Source organism: Salmo trutta, chromosome 22 (genome assembly GCF_901001165.1).
Source record: "Salmo trutta chromosome 22, fSalTru1.1, whole genome shotgun sequence".
Lineage (NCBI taxonomy): Eukaryota > Metazoa > Chordata > Actinopteri > Salmoniformes > Salmonidae > Salmo > Salmo trutta.
Genome location: NC_042978.1, coordinates 28911382 through 28937072, shown reverse-complemented (window position 1 = coordinate 28937072; position 25691 = coordinate 28911382). Strand labels below are relative to the sequence as shown.

The 25691-nt window shown below is 41.0% G+C and overlaps 1 protein-coding gene across 3 annotated transcripts; it reads left to right on the top strand.

Annotated features, from left to right (window-relative positions):
* Positions 1-15643: 15643 nt before the first annotated feature.
* Positions 15644-25691, top strand: LOC115158535 (neuromedin-U). 3 transcript variants are annotated; one of them, XM_029707613.1, is made up of 9 exons: positions 15644-15814; positions 18137-18192; positions 18380-18427; positions 18663-18716; positions 19609-19641; positions 19796-19846; positions 21136-21216; positions 25352-25405; positions 25500-25691. In XM_029707613.1, exons 1-9 carry the CDS (start codon positions 15664-15666, stop codon positions 25533-25535), a joined length of 564 nt encoding a protein of 187 aa, XP_029563473.1. In that variant the 5' UTR covers positions 15644-15663; the 3' UTR covers positions 25536-25691. The 3 variants fall into 3 exon arrangements, with proteins under 3 accessions (XP_029563473.1, XP_029563474.1, XP_029563475.1); XM_029707614.1 differs by lacking the exon at positions 19796-19846; XM_029707615.1 differs by lacking the exons at positions 19796-19846; positions 21136-21216.

The window sequence follows — 25691 nt, the reverse complement described above, 5'->3', positions numbered from 1 at the left end:
TTTTCAGGACCAAATGGACACCACTTCTCACTTTTACAGCCTAGCTAGTCCCTGTGGACATGACACAACACATCGCTCTCTCCTCTCTGCCTACACCTCTGGTGAGACTCACACCAGGACCCAATTTCAATCAAAGAACATCAGGTGGCAACATTCATCTGTTTCCTTACTCACAGCTTTATGTAACATATAGATAACTATTTATGATAACAATTGTCTTATTAATTATCTATAATTTCAAATAGCTGGATAAGAATACTGAAATTTCTCAAAAACACATTATTTTGTCTCAATGCCCTGGACACACTAGACGAGCATCATTATACCAAATTAAGTGGGTGCTTTACATTATCTTTACTTTTGGGAGGATCTGTAAACCCCATCCACATACTGTACAGGTCCCTCAGAGACATCTCGTGATTCAATCAATTGTGTGGGTTGGTCAGATAATAGAGATAGTGTAATATAGTGAGGCAGTCCAAAGAGGTTGGGTTCCACAATTATGTTTTGTTTTCTACAAATACACATTTGTGTCTTGTCTCTGTCATTGTTGTCACACGTGCTCCCTCTCCGGCCTCTAGGTCACCAGGCTGCTCATGATGGCGCACACCTGTCACCATCGTTACGCTCACCTGCGTGTCATCACTCACCTGGACTCCATCACTTCCGATTACCTTCCCTATATATGTCACGCCCTTTGGTTTCTTCCCCAGGTGTTATTGTTTCTGTTTCTGTGTCATGGCTGCGCGTTGTCTGCGCGTTGTCTGCGCGTTGTCTGCGCGTTGTCTGCGCGTTGTCTGCGTTTCGTCTGTGTTTCTTAGTTTGTGTTGTGTTTATTTATTAAAACATTCACTCCCTGAACTTGCTTCCCAACTCTCAGTGCACATCGTTACAATTGTATCATCGGTTCCCATTATCAATATTCACAATAACCAAGGTGGTTTAATGTGTTCATTTATTAAAAAAAAAAATTTGGGGGGGTCATTTAGAAATTTGCTGTAATGCTGATATTAGTGTGTCTTTTTGCTCTTCCACAGTAATTGGTTTAAAGGTTAATTGAACATGTCCTAACCAAAACATAGATGTGTGTCCTTATAGCCCCCGACTGTATCTAATTATTTTCAGTTCTAACATGTTGACCCAGAAGGATATGTTTCATATTTTTATTTCTTTTATTTTATTTATTTCACCTTTATTTAACCAGGTAGGCAAGTTGAGAACAAGTTCTCATTTACAATTGCGACCATGACTAATATGAAATAGGAGATAATTGGAGACTAATATGAAATAGGAGATAACAAGATTCTAGTCCCAGAGGTCTGAAGCAGATTCAATGAGGGGAGTAATTCAGAAGTGTGTGACAGAGGTTAAGACTCTGGGGTAAGGGGTTTTAAAGGGTACAACCACACTTTAAGCAGCAGTTGTTAGTGCCTGTGTGTTTCTCGCCAAGTCATTTTCAGCTCTCTGGCATGGTTTGGGCCCAAGGGTACCCATGGCTCTCCTGGAGTCTTTAGAATGATGGGGAACTACTGGCCAAGCATGGCTCTTTGAGATAACTGGATGTTGGAGTTGGCGGTGTTGGATATCTGATTATAGGAGTGCACTAAGACGTACTGAGCTTCTCACATCCCACAACAAGACTTTGAACACAGTTATTGCTTTAATATGAAAATAAATGTTTAGTGTGATGTTACATTTTGTTTTTAGAGAAGTGAAGTAGAGCAGTGTTTATACAGTAGCCTATATGCATTATCATTTGACACATTAAATAAAATACTGGTACACAATCATTTATTGTCCAAATTAATCTCATTAGGTCAAAGAGATGGCAATAATTCCATAAAGGAATTGTGAATGCGTCAAATGAGCAGCTGAATAGGAGCGTCTTAAATCAGAGGTTTTCAAACTGGGGTCCGTGGCTCCCTTGGGGTTCTCAGAGGTACTGCAAGGGTCCGTGATTAAATAAAAGAATATTCTGAAAAAATAAAAATTGGGATTTTTTCAAATTATTGAATGAATATCGCTGGCTACAACATAATACCATTGTGGATACTATTTTTATGTCTCTGCGTCCAGTATGAAGAAAGTTAGAGGTAGTTTCACGAGCCAATGCTAACTAGCGCAATGACTGGAAGTTTACAGGAACAATTAGCAAGCTAGCTGTTCCAGTTCATCCGACTCTGGGGAAGTAGATAAAAGGCTTCCTTTTCAAAATCTTGAACGATCCCTTTAATATGGATGAAAATTACAGTCATTGAAGCTATACTGAACAAAAATAGAAATGCAACATGCAACAATTTCAAAGATTACAGTTCATATAAGGAAATCAGTAAAGTTAAATAAATGTATTAGGCCCTAATCTATGAATTTCCCATGACTGGGAATCAGTGGAGGCTGCTGAGGGTAGGACGGCTCATAATAATGGCTGAAACAGAGCAATTGAAATGGCATCAAACACATGCATTTGATACCATTCCACTCTAGCCATTACCACTAGCCCGTTCTCCCCAATTAATGTGTCACCAACCTCCTGTGCTTGGAATACAGATATGCATCTATTGGTCACAGATACCTTAAAAAAATGGGCCTCACAATGGGTTTCAGGATCTTGTCACGTTATCTCTGTGCATTAAAATTGCCATTGATACAATGCAATTATGTTTCTTGTCCTCAGCTTATACCTGCCCATACCATAACCCCACCGCCACCATGGGGCACTCTGTACACAACGTTGGCATCAGCAAACCGCTCGCCCACACGACGCCATACACGTGGTCTGTGATTGTGAGGTCGGTTGGACGTACTGCCAAATTCTCAAAAACAATGTTGGAGGTGGCTTATGGTAGAGAAATAACATTAAATTATCTGGCAACAGCTCTGGTGGACATTCTTGCAGTCAGCATGCTAATTGCATACTCCCTCAAAACTTGAGACATCTGTGACATTGTGTTTGTTGTGTGACAAAACTGCACATTTTAGAGTGGCCTTTTATTGTCCCCAGCACAAGGTGTAATGATCATGCTGTTTAATCAAGAGAATCTGCTAGATGACTAAAATGTAAAATGTAAATATTTTATTTACAGATCTCGTATATATATATGATTCATTTAAAAATAAAACTGTTTTATATTGATGTCACAAATGCATCATTCGTACAGTTCTTCATTCAAAAAATGGTTATTTGTTACATTTGACTCTGTAAAACCTAGCAGTACTACTTATTTCTCTGAGAGTGAGGAGGATATATAGTGTTTTATAACAAAACATGATTATTTGTCTCTCTGAAATGAAACCATTAAGTGATAGATTTCAAACAAATACATGTCTGTCACTGAACCCCATTCCATGATTAGATGGTGACAAAGCACACCAATATCTTTCATAAGTTCTTTAAACAATGAAATTCAAATTTACCAACATTTTAGTTAAAGGATATATAGCGTTTTGGAATAAACTCTTAATTTGGTGGTGACACTTTACATTGACTTCTCCCAGAAAACTTCTCACAATAGTCCTGAGTAGTTCAATGTGACATGCTGACGCGTGTGTTTGGTTCAGTGCGTTCGAGGAAAATGAGCCTGTTTTAGCCCAACATGTTTAATGTGTATCCTGTGGTTCTGACAGCCCACACACATACACAGCCATTAGCTTTTACCAACACACATTTATTTTATGCCACAAGCTCTGCTTGCCGTGGTCGTGATTCACACGCTGGTCCTGCTATTTTGGTGCTTGATCTCACTGTCCAAATATTTATATATTTTGAAAATGTCAAAGTAAGATGTCAGTGCCCACGTAGACATTCTGTCGATAGAAGTGTTGACACAAAACAATAACGTCAGGCGGCTTTGATTGCAATCACTGCATATGACCAGCAAGCCCTTTGGCAAGGTGTTAAAACCTGCCCGGTCACTCCACTTTTCCCATTTTGTAAGCTCGACCACCACACCTCCGGAGGCAAGAGGTGTCTCTTGTAAATGAACCTGGCAGGAGTGTAGCCTACTACGTCGCTGTGGGAACCCCTTACAACATGCACAGCAAATAACATGCAGATGTGACCTGCAAACAAAAGGGCTTTTCAACCGGAACTGCAGCGTCGAGGGAGAATGATGGAATCTGTGTGTACATTCACACTGGTGATGAAAACATTGACAGCCTTTCTATCTTTGATTAATAATCAGAAAGGTCTCTAAATAAGCATTTTATGATGAGTTGATATCAGGTGAACATTTTGTGTGGCCCTGTTTTAGCATGTTCAAATGGTCATATCTGTGTTTCATCCATGTCTTGTTCTATTGCCAGGAATAATGATATTAATGATTACAATTAATAATAATGAATAATATGAGTACTCTTGGCTACTATACTGCAAACCTAAAAGAAGATCGTGTACAATTGTTCAAGGCGACCAGCAAAATATTAATTTGGTATGTGAAAGTTGTTGAAAACATGTACTTTTTGTGTAGGAAATGTATGAGTATCCTGCACCCTATTTTCTTTCAAGGGTCCTCCAATATTATTGACCTTGTGTTGGTATCCGCTGCACAGTTGAAGTGTGTATTACTGCTGTGTTGTTGTTGTGACCTTCCTCTTCACATGTCATCTAAACCAGTGTGGCAGAGTAGTGTCATCTGCCTCCCCTGTAATACTGAGCCCTATGTCCAAGCACTCATGAACAGGGCTCACTAGGGCTCACATAATCTCAACAGGAACCTGGTTTGTTGACTGCATATCCAACGTCGTAACCTCATTTTCTGTGGATAGTCCTCGTCGTCATTAGCAAATTGCACTTAAACATAAAGATACTGGTGGTCTTCCCAACTGAATTACAGTATGCTCAAAAGCTGTGGCAATTTTACTAAGCAGTAGTCTCTTTCCAGTTTCAAGTTAAGTTTAAATGTCACATGCACAACTATGTCTTTCTTGCAAGCCCTAAACCCAACAATGAAGTAATCAATAACAATGTAATACTAAAAATAACATAAGGTAGAACAAAAACACAAGAGAAATAAAAATAACAAATAAGAACATGAGTAAGTAACTAAGCATGCTATTTTGAAACCAAAATATAAACGCAACATGTTTCATGAGCAGAAATAAAAGATCCCAGAAATGTTCCATACACACAAAAGCTCATTTCTCTCAAATTTTGTGTACAAATTTGTTTACATCCCTGTTAGTGAGCATTGCTACTTTGCCAAGATAATCTATTCACCTGACAGGTGTGACATCAAGAACCTGATTAAACAGCATGATATTACACAGGTGCACCTTGTGCTGGGGACAATAAAAGGCAATGTCATTTTAGAGAATTTTAGAGAATTTGGCAGTACATCCAACCGGCCTCACAACTGCACACCACATGTAACCACACCATCCCAGGTCCTCCACATCCGGCTTCTTCACCTGCGGGATTGTCTGAGACCAGCCACCCAGACAGCTGATGAAACTGAGAAGTATTTCTGTCTGTATTAATAAAGCCCTTTTGTGGGGAAAAACTCATTTGAATTGGCTGCGCCTGGCTTCCCAGTGGGCGGGCCTGGCTTCCAAGTGGGTGGGCCTATGCCCTCCTAGACCCACCCATGGCTGCGCTCCTGCCCAGTCATGTGAAATCCAAAGATTAGGGCCTAATACATGTATTTCAATTGACTGATTTCTTTATATGAACTGTAACTCAGTAAAAGCATTGAAATTGTTGTATGTTGTATTTATATTTTTGTTCAGTATATATACAGTCAGTCATTTCTAGTACCATATTTACAATGTGCATGGATACTGGAGTGATAGGGGTAAGGTTACTAGGCATTAGGATATAAACAGAGTCGCAGCAGTGTATATGATGATTCGTATGTGAGTGGGTGTGCGTAGAGTCAGTATAAATGTATGTGCATATTATGTGAGTGTGAACAAATGATGGAGTGAGTGTTTGTGTGTGTGTTACGGAGTGCCAGTGTCCGTGAGTGTGTAGGGCCCTGTGAGTGTGCATAGAGACAGTGCAACATTTTTATAAAATAAAATACATGGATCAACTCAGATAGTCCTTGTAGCCATTTTGTTAGCTATTTAGCAGTCTTATGGCTTGCGGATAGAAGCTGTTCCAGGAGCCTGTTGGTGCCATACTTGATGCACCGGTACCGCTTGCAGTGTGGAAACAGAGAGAACAGTCTATGGTTGCAACTCCTGTATGGACTCAGGAGAGGCGAAGGTCGAGAGCCATGCGTCCTCCGAAACACGACCCTGTCAAGCCGCACTGCTTCTTGACACACTGCTCACTTAACCCGGAAGCCAGCCACACCATTGTTTTGGAGGAAATACCGTACAACTGGCAACCGAAGTCAGCTTTCAGGCGCCTGGCCCGCCACAAGGAGTCGCTAGAGCGTGATGGGACAAGAACATCCCGACCGGCCAAATCTTCCCCTAACCCGGACGACACTGGGCCAATTGTGCGCCACCTCACGGGTCTCCCAGTCACAGCCGGCTGTGACACAGCCTGGGATCAAACCCGGGTCAGTAGTGACGCCTCAAGCACTGTGACGCAGTGCCTTAGACCGCTGCGCCACTCGGGAGGCGAGTGGCTGGAGTCTTTAACGATTTTCCGGGCCTTCCTTTCATCCCACCTGATATAGAGGTCCTGGATGAGTAGAGCTCAACGGTTGTGATGATAGGTGGTGTGTGAGATTGTGTTATATTTAACCATGTAACTTGGCATCTTGCACAAGGATGTTATGATTTGTGTATGCTAGTCTGTAAATTAACCTCTCTTGGGTAGGGAGCCGTATTTTGCCCAAAGTAAACTGCCTGTTACTCAGGCCCAGAAGCTGGGATATGCATATAATTGGTAGATTTGGATAGAACACACTCTAAAGTTTCTAAAACTGTTAAAATAATGTCTGTGAGTATAACAGAACTGATATGGCAGGCAAAACCCCGAGGACAAACCATCCAGGGGAGAAAAATTTGAGGTCATAGGATTTTCCATTTATTTTCTATGGGATACCGTTATTATTAGGAACCTGGTTGCAGTTCCTATGGCTTCCACTAGATGTCAAAAGTCTTTAGAAATTGTTCGATGTTTTTCTTTTGAGAAATGAAGAAGTAGTGCTATTCATTGTAAGTGTCACTCCAGGTGGACTCTACTGTTTTGATGCGTGTGAACTGGAGCGAGCTTCACGTTGCTTTTATCCGGTATTGGAAACAGTTTATTCTGTCTTAAATTTGATAGATTATTTACGTTTTAGGGTACCTGAGGTTGGATTAAGAACGTTGTTTGAAATGTTTGGACCAAGTTTACAGGTAACTTATTAGATACTTTGTAGGCATGTTGGCGAGTTGAAACCGGTGTATTTCTGAATCAAACGCGCCAAATAAATTGAAATTTTTGGGACATAAAGAAGGACATTATTGAACAAAAGGACCATTTGTGATGTTTCTGGGACATTTTGGAGTGCCAACAGAAGAAGATCTTCAAAGGTAAGGCATGAATTATATCGCTATTTCTGACTTTTGTGGCGCACCTGCCTGGTTGAAATATGATTTTCATGTGTTTGTACGCGGGGCGCTGTCCTTAGATAATCGCATGGTTTGCTTTCACCGTAAAGCCTTTTTGAAATCTGATACAGCGGATGGATTTACAAGAAGTTAAGCTTTATTTTGATGTATAACACATATATTTAAAAAAATATTAAATATTTGAATTTGCTATTTTTGAATTTCGCGCTCTGCAATTTCACCGGATGTTGACCAGGTGGGACGCTACCGTCCCACCTGCCCATAAAAATAGAAATAATAATAAATCATTATTTAAATATTTGGAGAAATGGTACAAAGCAGAGACAGTTTGAGGTGGTGGTGGTGGTGGTAGGGAGGGGGTAGGGTGTGTATGTGTGTGACATTTTTTAAATGAATACAAAAAGATGATGATAAGCAATTAGTTGAGCATAGAATCTGATTTAAAAAATAATTACACAATATGAAAGCAAGTGTAATTACCATTGGTGCCTGTAGCCTTAGCAGGTGATTTAAGATTTTGTTGATTATATTAATCTCCACTTCACATTCTGTAGTGTGCTCTGGCAGATATAATAGAGAACTTTTAACTCCTCTCCTCGTTTATATAGAAACTGTTGCTTCTCAAACAAAATGTTCTGAAAGGGTTTGTTTGTGGTCCAAAACCCTCTGTTCAATGTTCAGAATTACATTCGTGTGGTCAGTTTTTGAACTGACTGAGGGTTGAAAAACATGCATGCTACTTTTGCTGCTCTGCTGACCATTATTGTTATAATAATATAATTACTCATTATGTAAAGTGAGATCAAGGTAAAGGATATTAGTCTGACCATGATTTCAAGCGCATGGATTTCTCTATCATGGAGTCACGAATGACCTAGATGGAAAACCTTAGGGCTAAAATAATATTTAGGGTATAGTACACACTCTTGTTTGTAGGATGGACTAGCAAATTGAGATCAGTGGGTAAAGGATGAACCACAGAACTAGAATGTGTGATTTCATTTATATGACATGAACTAGTGTGGATATCTTATTAGAGTGACAATATTCAGTCATATTCTATGATAGTGTCAACCGGTCTTTGCTTCGCTCTATTGAGATTCCTCACCAGACAAATGGATCTTGATAACAGCCTTCTCCTCTCAGAGACACAATGAGCGCTATATTATCATTGCACATCAGTATTTACTGCTTCCAGAGGGGCTTTTCCACAGCTCACTAAAGATGGAAAAACAGAGGATAATTGTAGACACTCACAGGACACTGGTATATGAGCTGTGTACAGCTGTTTTCTAATCATTAATTTCCCCAAGAAATGCAATATTGTCAGTGACTTGCCATATTGATAAGGTTAATCATATTTATTTATAGGAAGACAACACCTGTCTGTGGGTGATTTTTCTGGGCAGTTTGTAAACAATAGGGCAGGGAAAATTATTTGAGAATGGAACAATCTCCATCCAAAATCATCGTAAATAAATAAAATGATAGACTGAATAAGAGGACGTTTTTTCTTTGAATTGAAAATCACCTTTATGGACAATGTATGCTAGGCTTATATAAGCAACATGTCTGGATAGGAAATATATTTATTCACTTCATGACACTTTCTCTACAGGCTCAGCAGTACTGAGGTAACAATGCTATGATCAGAGAAGTTGAGGTGAGCATGGCTAAATGTAATTACTCCAGTGATACGTCACAGAGAAAGTAACCTTCCCACAATACCTCTGGTCCCGTCTCAAACAAGCCAATTAGAGCTGGGCATACAAATGCCAATCTAGACCTCCTACCCATCTCCAAACTCAGACTGCAGTGTGATCTAGAACTCGTAAACGGTTGTGACATTTCACCACATTTCAGCCAAAGGCATCTGTTTCATTGAAAAACAAGAGGTTTTAGCAGTCAGGTTTGGAAGGAAACAAAAACTGTACATATCATGACCACATACAGTGTAAAGAAGGTTATGCTCATCGTACCCAATTTGTGCCGCTGAGTGGTACTGTATGTTCATTGGGGAATGTAGTTAAGACTCTTGAGAAGTGAGATCTCCCTGAGTACTAATGAGTCACAAAAGCTGCATCTAGTCATCAAATCCTTGCTTCCTCCATACTTGTTTCCTCCAATTCCTCACCCCCTTTCAAAGCGCATTGGACAAGAGGATCAAAGGCTCCTCCCCTGGAACTAGTACTGTCTTCAGATACAGCCATCGTGTTTCGCATTTCATGAGCTACTATTTGGTAGTAATACTAATCAGGAAAATGACAATCACAATGACCTCCACAGATGAACCCATCTTACAGTAATCAAGCAAGGAGGAGGGAATTTGAGTTAGAGAGAGACAGTTACAGATTAGCGTAGGAAGTGCAGAAGGGTGTGGATGAGTCAAGTGTAAACACTGACAGGAAATAGTACTGGTTCATTACTGCACTCGCCTTTGAGCTAAGGGTCGGTCTCAGGTTAATATGGTAAAAGATAATGGAACAGCTGGACCCAAAAAGAGGAGACATTTTTGGATGGATGCTCTAATAATCTAATGGCACATCCAAGTATTACAGTGTAATACACTCAGGTGGGCCATTGCTATCATTTTGATCCACGTTCTATAGATATGACTTCTGGGCTTGAGCGCTGAATGATTGCAGAATTATATTTTGTTTTGAGTGCTTCTACATGCCAGTGGGGAAGGTACATATTTAAGAGTCATTGGTTGAAAATAAATAAATCCTAATCATATTTGTCCTTGATTTTCTTTAACTGCCTCTTATTCAACTTCCTCAATATCTCCATCCTCTTCAGTTATAAATGCAAATCTGTATTCCCTTTAAACAATTATATCATCAATGTGACCAATTACAGCTCAAGCAATAACCCTCTTGTAAGGGATCTTCTCATATTTATTCATTAATTTGATATTTGCAGTATATTTCCCCATGGCGCTGAACATATTGTGTGTATCAGATATTGTTCCCACATGTGCATCAGTTACTGTATAACTGGAGTGAAACACACACATAAAGGTTAGAGAATCATCCAACACATTTTGTATTAGTCACCTGAGATGTTTATGAAATAGAGCTAATGTGGATAGCATTGATGAGTTGTGGTTTAGCTTTACATATGACACACATATGCATTAGGTTTCTCTTGCTGTCACGGTTGTCGTAGGGTAGAGACCAAGGCGCAGAGGTTTGCGTGCTCATCATTATTTTATTTATAGGTGAACACGAAAAAACAATAAACCAAGAACGACAGTTTTGCAGGCTGTAACACAGCAGTGCAAAAACAATCTCCCACAAAGGGACAGGTGGAAAACAGGCTCCCTAAGTATGACTCTCAATCAGAAACAACGATGTATAGCTGTTCCTGATTGAGAGCCACACCAGGCCAACAAAGAAACACACAACATAGAAACCCTAGAATACAAAACAAGAACATAAACCAAAAACCCCGGAACACATAAATCCAACACCCCTCTACATACACACACCCTGAACCATATAAAACAAATACCCCTCTGCCTAAATACATAGCCCAAACCACATGAAACAAACACCCCCTGCCACGTCCTGACCAAACTATAATAACAAATAACCCCTATTACTGGTCAGGACGTGACAGTACCCCCCCCCCCCCCCAAAAGGTGCAGACCCCGGCTCCTGTGCTACACCCCCCCTCCCCAAACCTCCTACAGTGGAGGTGGCTTAGGCTCAGGCCTTAATCCCCTACAGGACCAAACCACCCCCTCTGCCTGAGGCCAGTCACTGAAGACCTTGGACTGGGCTCTGGGAGCTCTGGACTGTAGGGCGACTCTAGGAGCCCTGGACTGTAGGCCGTCTCACTCGGTGCCGGACTGTAGGCCGTCTCACTCGGTGCCGGACTGTAGGCCGTCTCACTCGGTGCCGGACTAGACACTGTTGCCGGACACTCTGGACGAGGTACTGTTGCCGGACACTCTGGACGAGGTACTGTTGCCGGACACTCTGGACGAGGTACTGTTGCTGGATACTCTGGACGAGGTACTGTTGCCGGACACTCTGGACTGGGACTGGGCTGACGCACTGGAAGCCTAGTGCGTGGTGCTGGTACTGGAGGTATCAGACTGGAGACACGCACTTCAAGGCTAGTACGAGGACCAGGAAACACTGGACCGTAGAGGCGCACTGGCGGTCTCGAGCGCAGGACTGGCACCGCCCGTACTGGCTGAGTGCCCACTTCCCCCTGGCAAATGCGGGGCGCTGGCACTGCGCACACCGGCCTGAAAATACTTGGCCTCGCCACAGTACGCATTACCCCTAAGCACGGGACCTGTCCAGTCATATGTTGCCTAAAAAAAAGCACGGGGATTTGCCTTGGGGCTTAATCCTCGCCCAGCCAAACTACCCGTGTGCCCTCCCCAATTTTTTTTTATTGCAAATGTTTTATTGCAAATTTGTAACATATTGTACGTTTAGAAAATGTATAACATAAAATACAAATTGCAATTCGTAACATATCATATGAAATGGGTGATGGACATCCACAAATGAATACATACCATAAGAAACATAACATATACCGAAGGGAGTGTCTTGGATTTGCATACAGAATACGGAATGCTCTGAGACCAGGTTGAAGAAGGAAACAGAAAAGGGATTCACTCAATAACCAGGTTTCCAGTAAAGTACATGTCAGATAAAAAATGTCATGACAGGCCTGATGGAAACAGAACATTTATTGGTAAACTTTCCAAATGTCAACACAAAACAAAATACGCAAGACAAGGTGGGATCTTTTTGTGTCGGTAAAATTAATTATGTGAGAAATGTCAGTGGAAACACTTTTATAACCAAATATTATTTTTTTGCCCCATTTTTCTCCTCAATTTCATCATATACAATTGCTAGTTATGATATATTCTCATCGCTACAACTCCTCAATGGGCTCAGGTGAGGCGAAGGTCAAGACATGTGTCCTCAGAAACATGACCCGCCAAGCTGCGCTGCTTCTTAACACACTGCTCACTTAACCCGGAAGCACCAATGTGCCAGAGTAAACACATTTGACTGACAATCGAAGTCAGTTTGCAGGTGCCGGCCCGCCACAAGGAGTCGCTAGAGCATGATGAGCCAAGGGAAGCCTCCCCTAACCCAATTGGGTCACGGCTGGTTGTGACACAGCCTGGGATCGAACCCCAGCCTGTAGTGCGATGCAGTGCCTTAGACCACTGTGCCACTGATATAATAACCATCCTATCAAAGTAAACTTGGAGTCACGCGATGACACATTGTGTGGTCCTCCCAGACAACGTTAGGCTACAGATGAAATAAGTTATGATGAACTTCACAGGGTGGTGAAAGTGCAAGGTGATGCGCTTGTTGCTCCTTTCCAATAAATATTGAGGGTCTTATTCTGGTGACATATGATACCCACGGACAGGGCCAAACATGCAGGATATAACACCACCCACGAGTATAGCCCACGAAGATCTCCCCCACGGCACAACACAAGGGGGGGGGGGCGCCAACCCGGACAGGAAGATCACGTCAGTGACTCAACCCACTCAAGTGACGCACCCCTCCTTGGGATGGCATGGAAGAGCACCAGTAAGCCAGTGACTCAGCCCCTGTAATAGGGTTTGAGGCAGAGAATCCCAGTGGAGAGAGGGGAACCGGCCAGGCAGAGACAGCAAGGGCGGTTCGTTGTTCCAGTGCCTTTCCGTTCACCTTCACACTCCTGGGCCAAACTACACTCAATCATAGGACCTACTGAAGAGATGAGTCTTTAATAAAGACTTAAAGGTTGAGACCAAGTCTGCGTCTCTCACATGGATAGGCAGACCATTCCATAAAAATTGAGCTCTATAGGAGAAAGCCCTGCCTCCAGCTGTTTGCTTAGAAATTCTAGGGACAATAAGGAGGCCTGCGTTTTGTGACCGTAGCGTACGTGTAGGTATGTACGGCAGGACCAAATCGGAAAGATAGGTAGGAGCAGGCCCATGTAATGCTTTGTAGGTTAGCAGTAAAACCTTAAAATCAGCCCTTGCCTTAACAGGAAGCCAGTGTAGAGAGGCTAGCACTGGAGTAATATGATCAAACTGATGAGTTTATAAACACACCATATAAGAGCAGGGAATATTATACAACAAGAGGAGGGACTCCCATTTACAGTATTTGAAAACTCCTGAAGAAGGGATGTAATTCTGCACTAGACAGGATTTGAAACGCCATCATAGTGTTTAGGAGCTTTAGAGAGGAAACGACACCAAAAGAGAAGGGATCTAGTTCTGCTCCACACAGGACTCTAACACCATAATAGTGTTTCCAAGAGTTGCACAACTCTTGATTATGTGATGTTACAACACACCATATCATGTTTCAGAACACCTCCGGATGAATGTTTCAGTACACCTTAAATCTGTCCCAATACCCTCACAACCATGTTTCAATACTCCAGCCAAGTTAAGGTTTTGTCTCTTTTAAGGTGATGGCAGCTCAGTTGCTACTAGATTTAGTGTTACAAAGCACTTCATTTTAACAGTGTAGTATACTATTCACTTGAAGCCATATTCAACACAGCAGGCGTAAAATATGGGTTAACTGATGTTGACATGATGGACCTTTGGCCATTTAGTACAGATAGTAATGACAAGCTTGATTACAGTTTTATTGATATCAATTGAAGAATACAGACGCACATTGCCGTAGTCTAATTGTGTGAACTTACTGAAAAGAGGCTGGCTTTGAGAGAACTGAGGTCACACGACTGCTACTTAAATAGTATATTTGAGAAGATGGAAACAGAGAACTGACGGGTTGAATAAATGGTTGACTGGCTCAGCATCTGTGTGGTTGCTGAACCAGTCTGTGACGGTGTTCATTTGTTATGTACAACTTTGATAAATAGTGAAGTTTAACAGATGTTTAATCTTTCTAATGGGTTTACTGTACAACAGTATTTTTAATCTGAAACAGGCTACACATAACAGTTACACTTGCTCTGGACATAAATGAAAAAGTCTCAGATGACAATGTCAACCTGAGCTTGGTATGAAGTAATGTGTGCTTTGTTTCTATACAATCCATTGTCTAATTATGTCATATAAGGCTCTCTCATAAGGCTTTTGTTTGTATAAAGTTGTATAAAGTTGTCAACCATAACTTCTCACAGTAGTCTACAATATATGGCTCTGTCCTGGTGACCCTTGGGTGGTGGTGCGTGAGAGCTAATGTGTATTAGTTTATCCACATCAAGTTTGATATTCTTCTGCCTGCCTTCTTATTGTTCTATTTTGGGGTAAAGTTCGATTCGCTGACCCGCTGTACAGGCTGGGGGCCTCAAACCTTCTATTCCAGACTACATTGTTTGAAAGACTGTAAAATGGCCCTTCCATTTCTTATATGAGTGGGGTGGAAAAACAGCAGTCACATACCAGGCAGTCATGGTGTTTCATAGGACCTCTTGACATAAAGGCACTCGCCTGATTATGCAATTTCCTGCCTCCATAATACCCTTTCCGGATGAGTGCTGCCTCACTCTAGGATCTTCCACATACCAGAAAGACACTTTTTCTCTTCTCCAACAGAGTTGATGAATTCCAATGAACTACTAGCAAATTTGCTAACTTTAAGTCGTTTTTTAAAACATATAAGCTGAATATTTATTTTAACAGTAGGTCTGAATAGCCTACTGTTCAATTCCCACGGTCTTAAATAGTACAGTTTTGTTCTTTAATATCGTGTTTTCATTACTTCTTGTCACTTTCTTGTCATGTCTGAACCCATTTGATTGACGATGAGGATATAAATTCATTAAGCTACAATATCTATTTCATTATATGACGGCTTGGTGTTATAAAGACCTGGATTTAGACAATACGATAAAATAATTGTAAAACTAATAATATTTTCAGATATTATGTCAAACATATGGTGTTTTATATCTTATTAGTTTATTTGTTCAGGCAGAATGTTATTTCTGTTATAGCACCACGTTTCCTCCCAGCCTTACTCATCAATTAGATAGGCCCTAGTGTATGCACGCGTGGAATTAATGACGCAGTGTAGTGTCATTGATGTAGAGAGGGGGTGACCTTGTGCTTTAAAATTGTTCCTGTGAAAGATTAGAAATCACAGATCGGCAAGAACATAAACCAAGAGCAACCAGAGTAAGGTAATGATGAAGACCTCTCAGTGCCAAACCAGAGTCTCTCAGAGCGGCAGCGTGAGCTACGTGAGCGTTCTCAGCACCAGCGCAATGAACACGCTCAGCAGCACGAGCCTCACGCTTCTTGTTCTCCTCATCTCAGCGATCCCAGTCTGCAAAAGTAAGTAGATATATATATTTTGACCACGCTTTGGGTATAGAATATGGACAGTCTTATGCATTGCTATAGGTCCAAGTCAAGATGTAAAAACGTAAAACTTTAGGCCATGGAAAATGTTTGCGGGTCCGATGTAGCCTAAATGAATAGTTAAGGAAAAATGTAGTTGTTCAAAAACATTCAACATAAATTGGTAATCAGCAAGCTCATTTAAATCATTCAGTTCAAGTCTATTTGCATTTACTACTTATTTAAGACATTTTTTGCAAAAAAAACAATATGTTGAAAAGATTGAAAGGAACTTGTTTACCTTACAAAATAAACGTTATAGGTTTAAAGTGCAATGAGAGTTTACTTCTTAAATAAAACTGTAGACCAAAGGTACAGTATATTTAAATTCTTTACAATATGAATAGACCCATAAATGTTTAAACTGAAGATTCTTACACGTCAAACATATTATTGAGCATAATTACGCATTCTTGTGAACTTGCGCAACGGAGAGAAGGTTTGAGAAATATTTGACATACTTCAGCACTTTCAATTGGTAAGTTTATTTTGTTATGAAGAGGCCGTGGTGTCTTGTTGGTTTATAACCTATTATCCAAGACTGTATTTTCGTTCTGTTTTGGGATTTTCTCTGACTGGAATTGTATTTATTCTAAACTGTGCAGCATAGAGACCTGGTGTAGCCTAAGCATATAGAAGCTGCAACCACCAGTAGGCCTAATGCAACTTCAGCCTGTTGTTCTAGTACATAATTACACTTTTACTCAAATGCCTCCACATAGCCATATACATAACATACATCAGTTGGAGAGGAACTCCTAATGTTTTGGTAATATTCTGTAAAATTTTGATTTTAGTGTACTGATAAGTTCTAAAGCAAAACATTTCACTCAAACAGAAGGGGAACTAACAAAGAGTCACTGACCAACAACCAAAAATGAAACGTGGGGTTTTAGGAGGGATTCTGAAAGACACTCATGGGGGTGTCCACTGAAAGTTGATTAGCAACAACAACTGGAACCTTAGACACCCACCATGAGCACCCACTAAATTTGCAAACAAAAGAAAAACCCACATTAAACTAATAAAGACAGGAAGCAAACAAAGCCAGATAAAGGATTGTTTGTACAGAACACAAAATAGGGAGCGGCAACTAAAGGTGTTAACCCTCCGCATCCATCAAGCAACTGGAGCACTTGGCCAGCCACTCTTAAATAGCACCTGGGCTAGCACAGGTGAAACACCTTCCCACTAACAAGATGGCAACCAGTACAGGTGTAACACATACTGACTAATGAGGTGACACCAATCGGTGAGCCCTACGTGCTAATGTCCAACCTCAAAACATAAATGGAAAAACCTAAACCTGTAACAGTACTTACTGCATTGGTAATTTCACTCTCTCTCTATTCTCTCTCATGCATGGCTCTCTTCTCCCTCTCTAACTCCTTTCTTTGTTCTATGACTGACAGCTTGAATCTACTACAATTACCCCCCATGGGGCAGAGGCATGTCAGCCTAATCTGATGCAGTTAAACCGTGGCCTTGACAAACAGGCAAAATCTTAATGACTCCTAACGGTGACTTGGATTTGGCTCCAAACAGCAATAATATCACAAATAATTGAAACATAAATAGATTTACAATGGCAATTGTGTCAATCCCTCTTCAGTGACGTGAGAAATTATATTTGTTAAGGGTTATTTTCTGTGACATTGAGCGATTTAATGCTGCTTTGATTGATCAATCAAATGTATTTATTTATAAAGCCCTTTTTACATCTGCTGATGTTACAAAGTGCTATACAGAAACCCAGTCTAAAACCCCAAACAGCAAGCAATGCAGATGTAGAAGCACAGCCTCAATTTGTTGGTCACTATGAGTTTTTGAATATGAACAGATTTGATTACAGCATAACATACGCTCTTAGAAAAAAAGTTATTATCTAGAACCTAAAAGGGTTATTCGGCTATCCCCATAGTAGGAGAACCTTTTGAAGAAACCTTTTTATAGAGGGTTCTACCTGAAACCAAAAAGGGTTCTATCTGGAACCAAAAAGGGTTCTATAGGGATGACCGAAGAATCCTTTTGGAACCCTTTTTTTCTAAGAGTGTAGGAAAGCTTCAATGCACTCTCCAAGTCCCCATCCTCCTGTTATGTTGTTAAAATGCATTGATTGATGTCTGTGATGCACTGGAAGTGGATTGTTATGGCTGTGTAATCACAATCTGCACACTCCTACCACCTTACTGCTACAGTATCAATACGATGATAGAGATGTAATGATTCTTGTGTCTGTCTGTGTTTCAATGGAAGGTGTTCCAATACAACAGCAGAGAGCAAATATATACCAGGACCAGCTTCTCAACCAGGTAGGCCACAGAACTACAGCACATCTCTCTCTCTCTCTCTCTCTCTCTCTCTCTCTCTGTCTCTCTCTCTCTGTCTTTACATTTTCCCATACTAAGACTGTGAGTTGTTGCTTTCCTTTGAAACAAAGAGAAGTGTATTTTTCACTCCCCCTCTCATAACAGCACTCACCTGTCTTGTCTCCCATAGCTTGAAGATGTGTGCTCATCCTACTTTTCTGCAGACCTGCCATTTCGGGTAAGAGTAGAATAATGAAATTATCAAAGGAAAGTTAAATAAAGGTACAAAAAAAGCACTGAAGGGAATAGATGCATGTTCAATGTTTTCTCACTCGTATATTTTCAAGTTCAGGATCAATTCCAATTATGATCATACTGAACTAGTCATTTACAGGCTTGAAATGAAAGTGTGTACAACTGTATCAGATTCTTTCTCTCACCTCCTCCCCCTTGCTCTCTGGTTGCTACTCTAGACACCTGATGTTTTGGGAGAACTCTGTGTGTTAATCCTTGTACAGAAGTCTAAGGTATTCCACCCTTCATGTTCCAGCATAGTAGCTCAAACAATAATCATATCACATGTACACACATCGTGGTTTATTCTGTTCTGTGAGCACAGCACAGTTGCACATACACTGAGTGTACAACACATTAAGAACACCTTCCTACTATTGAGATTCCCTCAAAACAGCCTCAATTTGTTGGAGCATGGACTCTACAAGGTGTCGAAAGCGTTCCACAGGGATGCAGGCCCATGTTGACTACAATGCTTCCCACAGTTATGTCAAGTTGGCTGTATGTCCACCCTCTGAATGGCACATACACAATCCGTCTCAATTCTCTAAAGGCTAAAAAATCCTTCTTTAACCTGTCTCCTCCCCTTCATCTACACTGATTGAAGTGGATTTAACAAGGGACATCAGTAAGGGATCATAGCTTTTACCTGGTCAATCTGTCATGGAAAGAGTTTTGTACACTCAGTGTATATGCAGTGTTTAAAGGAGTAGTTCACAAATCCATGGTTTAGTTTTCTTCAAACAACCATTACAAACTTCAGCTACCTTTATCCACCTCTAGTGAGAAATCTATGGAAGTGATGAGCATGTTCTTTTCAAATGGCCAAATCACCTTTAAGTAACATCAAACCAAATATAGTTGATTTCAGGTGATTTGGACTTTTTTTTTTTAAACATGCACACATGCCACCATCATTTCCATAGATTTTTAAATAGCAGTGGTTAAAGTTAGCTGAAGTTTGTAATTGCTGTTTAAAGAAAACTGGACCATGGATTACAGTTTCTCCTGGCTCATAGACTACTTTCAGTGTGAGGAACCATCTAACATCAAGTTGTAAAATAGTGAACTACTCCTTTAATCATTTTCAATAGTACATTTAGTTTTGTTTTCTTGTCATTGCAGGACATGAAAGTGCGAGACAATCCTAGTAAAAGAGTAAGTGTGACATTGTCTGTTTTATCATGTCTGCTTCATCATGTCTTTCATCTGTCTATTGAAATATGTTCCCTTTAGTGAACGCCTATCAATGCAATCAACATAAAAACTTTTCAAATGTTTTATTTGTGTGTGTGTGTTTGCTTGTGTATAGTTTTTATTTCATTATGCTAAGCAACAAGGTGCTGGCCCAACAGAGGGAGCGGTAAGTTGGGTTAAAGGTCACTTTGCACTGCTTGACAAGGCACACTGCATTTTGTTATTCTTTGTTACTTGTACTGTGCTTTTAGTATTGTATTACTTATTTACTCTAGAACATGAATTTTTATCCTGAAAAAGTGTTACGTTTTAGCTTAGTTTTTATTTCCAATTTAACCAAAATATTATGAGGCATGAATTGCAAACTCTTCTGCATATTACATTACCCCAGCTCTTACCTTCTCAAAATGCATACACGCAGACAAACACAGACCCTATTGCTGCTCAGTCCATCAGCTTGTTAACATAGTCAGTTCTCAATAGCTGTCCTCCAAGGAGATAGTTCCCTACGTTTCTGGTTCTTGGTATAGGAAATACCATAGTTTTCTGTGGTATAAAGAAAGTTGGAAAAACACTGCTCCACCTGTCACAGTGCTTCCCTTCTCCTTGTCTCTTGCTCTGCATGCAACTTTCTTGGAAACAATTTTAGGTGCTGTATTTAGGTCCACATCCATATATCTTGTCTTGTTTGCACAAGTTACTTTGAATTCCTCATTCCCCCTCCCTTCCGCTGTGTCATCAGTTTGACTGACGTGGGGAACACCATCAGTGTAAATTAGATAAACAGAAATGACAAGGAACGGACACATTTTCTGCCCCATATGAATAATTCATGGCAGACTGTATTTTTAAGTGCCAACCATTTTCTTCTCAAGTCTCCAAGTTATTGTAATGGAACCAAAATGCCATCCTCTATTTCTAGTGAAGGCTTCATTAATTCATTTAGGATATAGCTTTGTTTACAGTCACTGGGCAGAGATTGGCTTTGCAAAGGTTTGTTATAGTTTATCCTCAGAGGATGTTAGCACAGTAAAATCACGTTGAGTTGACAAAATGTAAAATATGTCAACCAGATAACAATGAAAATATGACGTATTTCCTAGACATTGTGCATGGCCTGCATGTGGAGAGCGTGCTGTCACTATGTGCTTTGTTGATCTAAACATGAATGCAGAGTCTGCAAATGAACACAGGGTTGTACTGAGGACTGTGTGTGTGTGTGTGTGTGTGTGTGTGTGTGTGTGTGTGTGTGTGTGTGTGTGTGTGTGTGTGTGTGTGTGTGTGTGTGTGTGTGTCTGTGTCTGTGTCTGTGTCTGTGTGTCTGTATGGATGGGGTGTCTAGTGTGTATATGGAGTCCTCTCTGCAGCCCCCAGCCCTTTGTCTCTGTCTCAGGGCAGTTGTTCATGGTTCTCATGTTTCTTCATGTCTGTTCGTATGTTTTGTGGATGTGTCAGTCCCCTGTGATGCATCCTCTCCTGCAGCTAGTTCCTCAACTCAATACCAGACGAGAGAGAGGAGAGGAGTTTGTGGTCCGCGTATGTACCATCTGCATGTTCCTTTTTACATATCTGCATCATTATAACTTGAATAACTCTACCTATATGTACATATTACCTCGACTAACCGGTGCCCCCGCACATTGACTCTGTACTGGTACCCCCCGTATATAGCCTCGCTATTGTTATTTTACTGCTGCTCTTTAATTATTTGTAACTTTTTTTATTTTTTTTTTGTATTTTTCTTAACTGCATTGTTGGTTAAGGGCTTGTAAGTAAACATTTCACTATAAGCTCTACACCTGTTGTATTCGGCGCATGTGACAAATACAATTTGATTTGATTCTTTGGAGAGGAAATATCACACTAATCCAGGGGTCTCCAACCTTTTCTAGCATGAGAGCTACTTTAAAAAAATGAAACATGTCACAAGCTACTAATGGTTCTGTACTGCTGCTGCTCATTTCATTGTAAAGTTTGAAAATAACAATAGATACAAATTATATACTGTACCTACTCATGATATATTTCTGCCAGGTAAGACTACTTTGCAGTTAACATTTAATTGAGAAGGTTTTGGGAAAACTATCTCTGTCGTCCCACAAGATGGTTATCACATCAACTGGCTACTAGTGATGGGCATTCCGAGTCTTTTCTTTGAGCCGGATCATTTGGTTCAGTTCACCTAAAAGAGACCTTTGGCTCCCAACTGGCTCTTTGTTAAGTAATGCTTAGAAATGAACCTAAAACCATGGAAAAATTGTATATCTCTAATTTTAAAGCCTAAAACGTTGCCTAACATTATGTCAGATCGTGAAATGTGAGTTCAAATAAAACATTTCCTGACCAAATTATTAGATTGCCTACAAAATAAATGAAGACAGTTACACACTGAAAAGATTTGCGTGGACTAGGATAAGGCTCTCTCCTCACTATATTGTTCCCGCACTGAGGAATTACCATCTTCAGATAATGTTTTTATAATTTATCTGCAGATAATCGACGCCTGGAGGTCAAAAAGCAGTAGTAAAAGTATGCAAATATGGGAGCCGACGTTCACCAAAAGAGGCGTTCAAAAAGAGCCAATCGTTTGCAAACGACCCACCACTATTGGCTACACACGGAGTGATAGACAAAGGCCCGCACCGCACAGATAGAAAGGGGCAATATTGCTGGAAATTAATTGTCAGATATTGTGTTAGGTTTGGCTTTTTAAGCCAATAGGGGCTAACCAGGTGTGGGATAATGTTAATGTTGTGTTGGTTAGATAGTAGCTGGGAGCTTGGCTGTCTGATATATGTGAGATTTATTTATGACAGTTTGCTCTGGAACACGTGACAATTGCATGTACTTTCATAATTGTTTGGCTAGCTACTCATAGGTGGTCTGTGAGCTACTGGTAGCTCACGATTGACCTGTTGGAGACCCCTGTGGTAATATTTTATTAGCTGGTGGCAGGTAGCCTAGCGTTTAAAGCATTGGGCCAGTAACCGAAAGGTCGCTAGTTTGACTCCCCGAGCCGACAACGTTAAAAATCTGTCAATGTGCCATTGAGCAAGGAACTTAATCCTAATTGCTCCAGGGTTGCTGTTGATAATAGCAGACCATGGCCCCATTCTCCAAGAGTTTCTCAGGGAGATTTCGGATATGCAAAAAAAACTATTCTAATTCACACATGCATATTAATACACACTTGTACATGTGTGAAATAGATTATAGGCACCCACCAAATTATTATTATTTAGACATAAAGTCAGCAAAAAAAGAAACCTCCTCTCACTGTCAACTGCGTTTATTTTCAGCAAACTGTGTAAATATTTGTATGAACATATCAAGATTCAACAACTGAGACATAAACTTAACAAGTTCCACAGACATGTGACTAACAGATTTAATCATGTGTCCCTGAACAAAGGTGGGGTCAACATCAAAAGTAACAGTCAGTATCTGGTGGGGCAAAAAGCTGCATTAAGTACTGCAGTGCATCTCCTCCTCATGGCCTGCACCAGATTTGCCAGGTCTTGCTGTGAGATGTTACCCCACTCTTCCACCAAGGCAACTGCAAGTTCCTGGACATTTCTAGGGGGAATGGCCCTAGCCCTCACCCTCCGATCCAACAGGTCCCAGACGTGCTCAATGGGATTGAGATCTGGGCTCTTCGCTGGCCATGGCAGAACACTGACATTCCTGTCTTGCAGCAAATCACGCACAGAATGAGCAGTGTGGTTGGTGGCATTGTCATGCTGGAGGGTCATGTCAGGATGAGCCTGCAGGAAGGGTACCACATGAGGGAGGAGGATGTCTTCCCTGTAACGCACAGCGTTGAGATTGTCTGCAATGACAACAAGCTCAGTCCGATGATGCTGTGACACACCGCCCCAGACCACGATGGACCTTCCACCTCCAAATCGATCCCGCTCCAGAGTACAGGCCTCGGTGTAACGCGCATTCCTTCGACGATAAACATGAATCCGACCATCACCCCTGGTGAGACAAAACCGTGACTCATCAGTGAAGAGTACTTTTTGCCAGTCCTGTCTGGTCCAGCGACGGTGGGTTTGTGCCCATAGGCGACGTTGTTGCCGGTGATGTCTGGTGAGGACCTGCCTTACAACAGGCCTACAAGCCCTCAGTCCAGCCTCTCTCAGCCTATTGTGGACAGTCTCAGCACTGATGGAGGGATTGTGTGTTCCTGGTGTAACTCAGGCAGTTGTTGATGCCATCCTGTACCTGTCCCGCAGGTGTGATGTTCGGATGTACCGATCCTGTGCAAGTGTAGTTACATGTGGTCTGCCACTGCGAGGACGATCAGCTGTTGCAATTTATTGCCCTGGCCACATCTGCAGTCCTCATGCCTCCTTGCAGCATGCCTAAGGCACATTCACACAGATGAGCAGGGACCCTGGGCATATTTCTTTTGGTGTTTTTCTGAGTCAGTAGAAAGACCTCTTTAGTGTCCTACGTTTTCATAACTGTGACCTTAATTGCCTACCGTCTGTAAGCTGTTAGTGTCTTAACCACCGTTCCACAGGTACATGTTCATTAATTGTTTATGGTTCATTGAACAAGCATGGGAAACAGTGTTTAAACACTTTCCAATGAAGATCTGTGAAGTTATTTGGATTTTTGCGAATTATCTTTGAAAGACATGGTCCTGAAAAGGGGACGTTTCTTTTTTTGCTGAGTTTACAACAAAGCCACCACAATTTACAATACTTTGTTATAGTGTGATAGTAATGATCAGATGAAAGATCTTTTAAATCTCTTTTATTTACACGGGAGAGCTAAAACTCTTGATGTGCCCTTAGCAGACAATTTTTCTTTTATTTAACTAGGCAAGTCAGTTAAGAACAAATTCTTATTTTACAATGACGGCCGACCCCGGCTAAATCCTCCCCTAACCCGGACGACGCTGGGACAATTGTGCGCCGCCCTATGGGACTCCCGATCACGGCCGGCTGTGATACAGCCCGGGATCGAACCAGGGTCTGTAGCACAGATGCAGTGCCTTGGACCGCTGCGACACTCAGGAGTCAATATTGGGCATCTGGAGGATATGCTCTTTTCACTTTGTCAATGTGTACAGGATTTGTCATTTTTTTCAGTGCGTTACCCTATTATGAGACTGTTGTGTATGTGATGTCTGTTTGTGTACAGTATATGCATGTGATTCATTGTGCGTATCGAGGCTACCTGTTTTACACACATACTGTAACTCTGTACTCGCTCTGTCTACATTAGCTGTTCTTTTCCATGATGCAGGTAATTACGGTCTAAAATTAGTGCATCTGACAGGTGAACTTCCACATTGCTGTGCTTTAACTCAACATAATTAATCCTTCATCCTACATGGGATTGGCGTTGACATAGTAGTTACAGCAGAACTGTGAGAGGAAAAGTGCTCAGCTTAGTGTGTGTCTGTTTACGGTGGAAACTCAATGGGAGTGATCTCTACTCTAATGGTTTTGCCTACGAAAGAATGAAATAAGTGGAAATAAGCTTCAACAAGGATATCTAGCACACTGCTTTCTGTTCCAACTGAAATTGTAAGACTTTCTTTTCACCGGGAAGCAGTTGTCGGCTGAGTAAATACTGCCATACTCAAATGAGACCATACCTGAATGTAGAGCACCTGTTCATTGATATATTCTGTCCTACTGTGCTTTCTGTTTAGGATGATCTCCAGGGACCTGAGGGAATTCAGAGCAGAGGATACTTCTTATATCGGGTATGAATACACACATTCAGAGGACAGGAATAAACTCTGTTATAATGTTTGTTTGATTTCATTCATCAGTAACATTTCCTTATCTTACTTGCAGCCAAGAAATGGAAGAAGATCCCTAGAATTTGATTAAATATAAGGTATGGGGTATTGAACTGAACAGCCACAACCTTCATAGAGTGGTCCAGACCTCTGCCACAACCCCTTAATGACCATTGTACAGTGATGTTGAATGTACACAATGAAATGAAAGAATCCAAATAAAATAGTCTTTGTTGGTCCAAAAGTC

Excerpts from the sequence above, each read along its gene's own strand:
- LOC115158535 (XM_029707613.1), top strand. The coding sequence starts at position 15,664 with ATGATGAAGACCTCTCAGTGCCAAACCAGAGTCTCTCAGAGCGGCAGC. Across the intron at positions 18,428-18,662 it reads CTGCAGACCTGCCATTTCGG|ACACCTGATGTTTTGGGAGA; the intron begins GTAAGAGTAGAA and ends TTGCTACTCTAG. Across the intron at positions 25,406-25,499 it reads GAGGATACTTCTTATATCGG|CCAAGAAATGGAAGAAGATC; the intron begins GTATGAATACAC and ends TCTTACTTGCAG.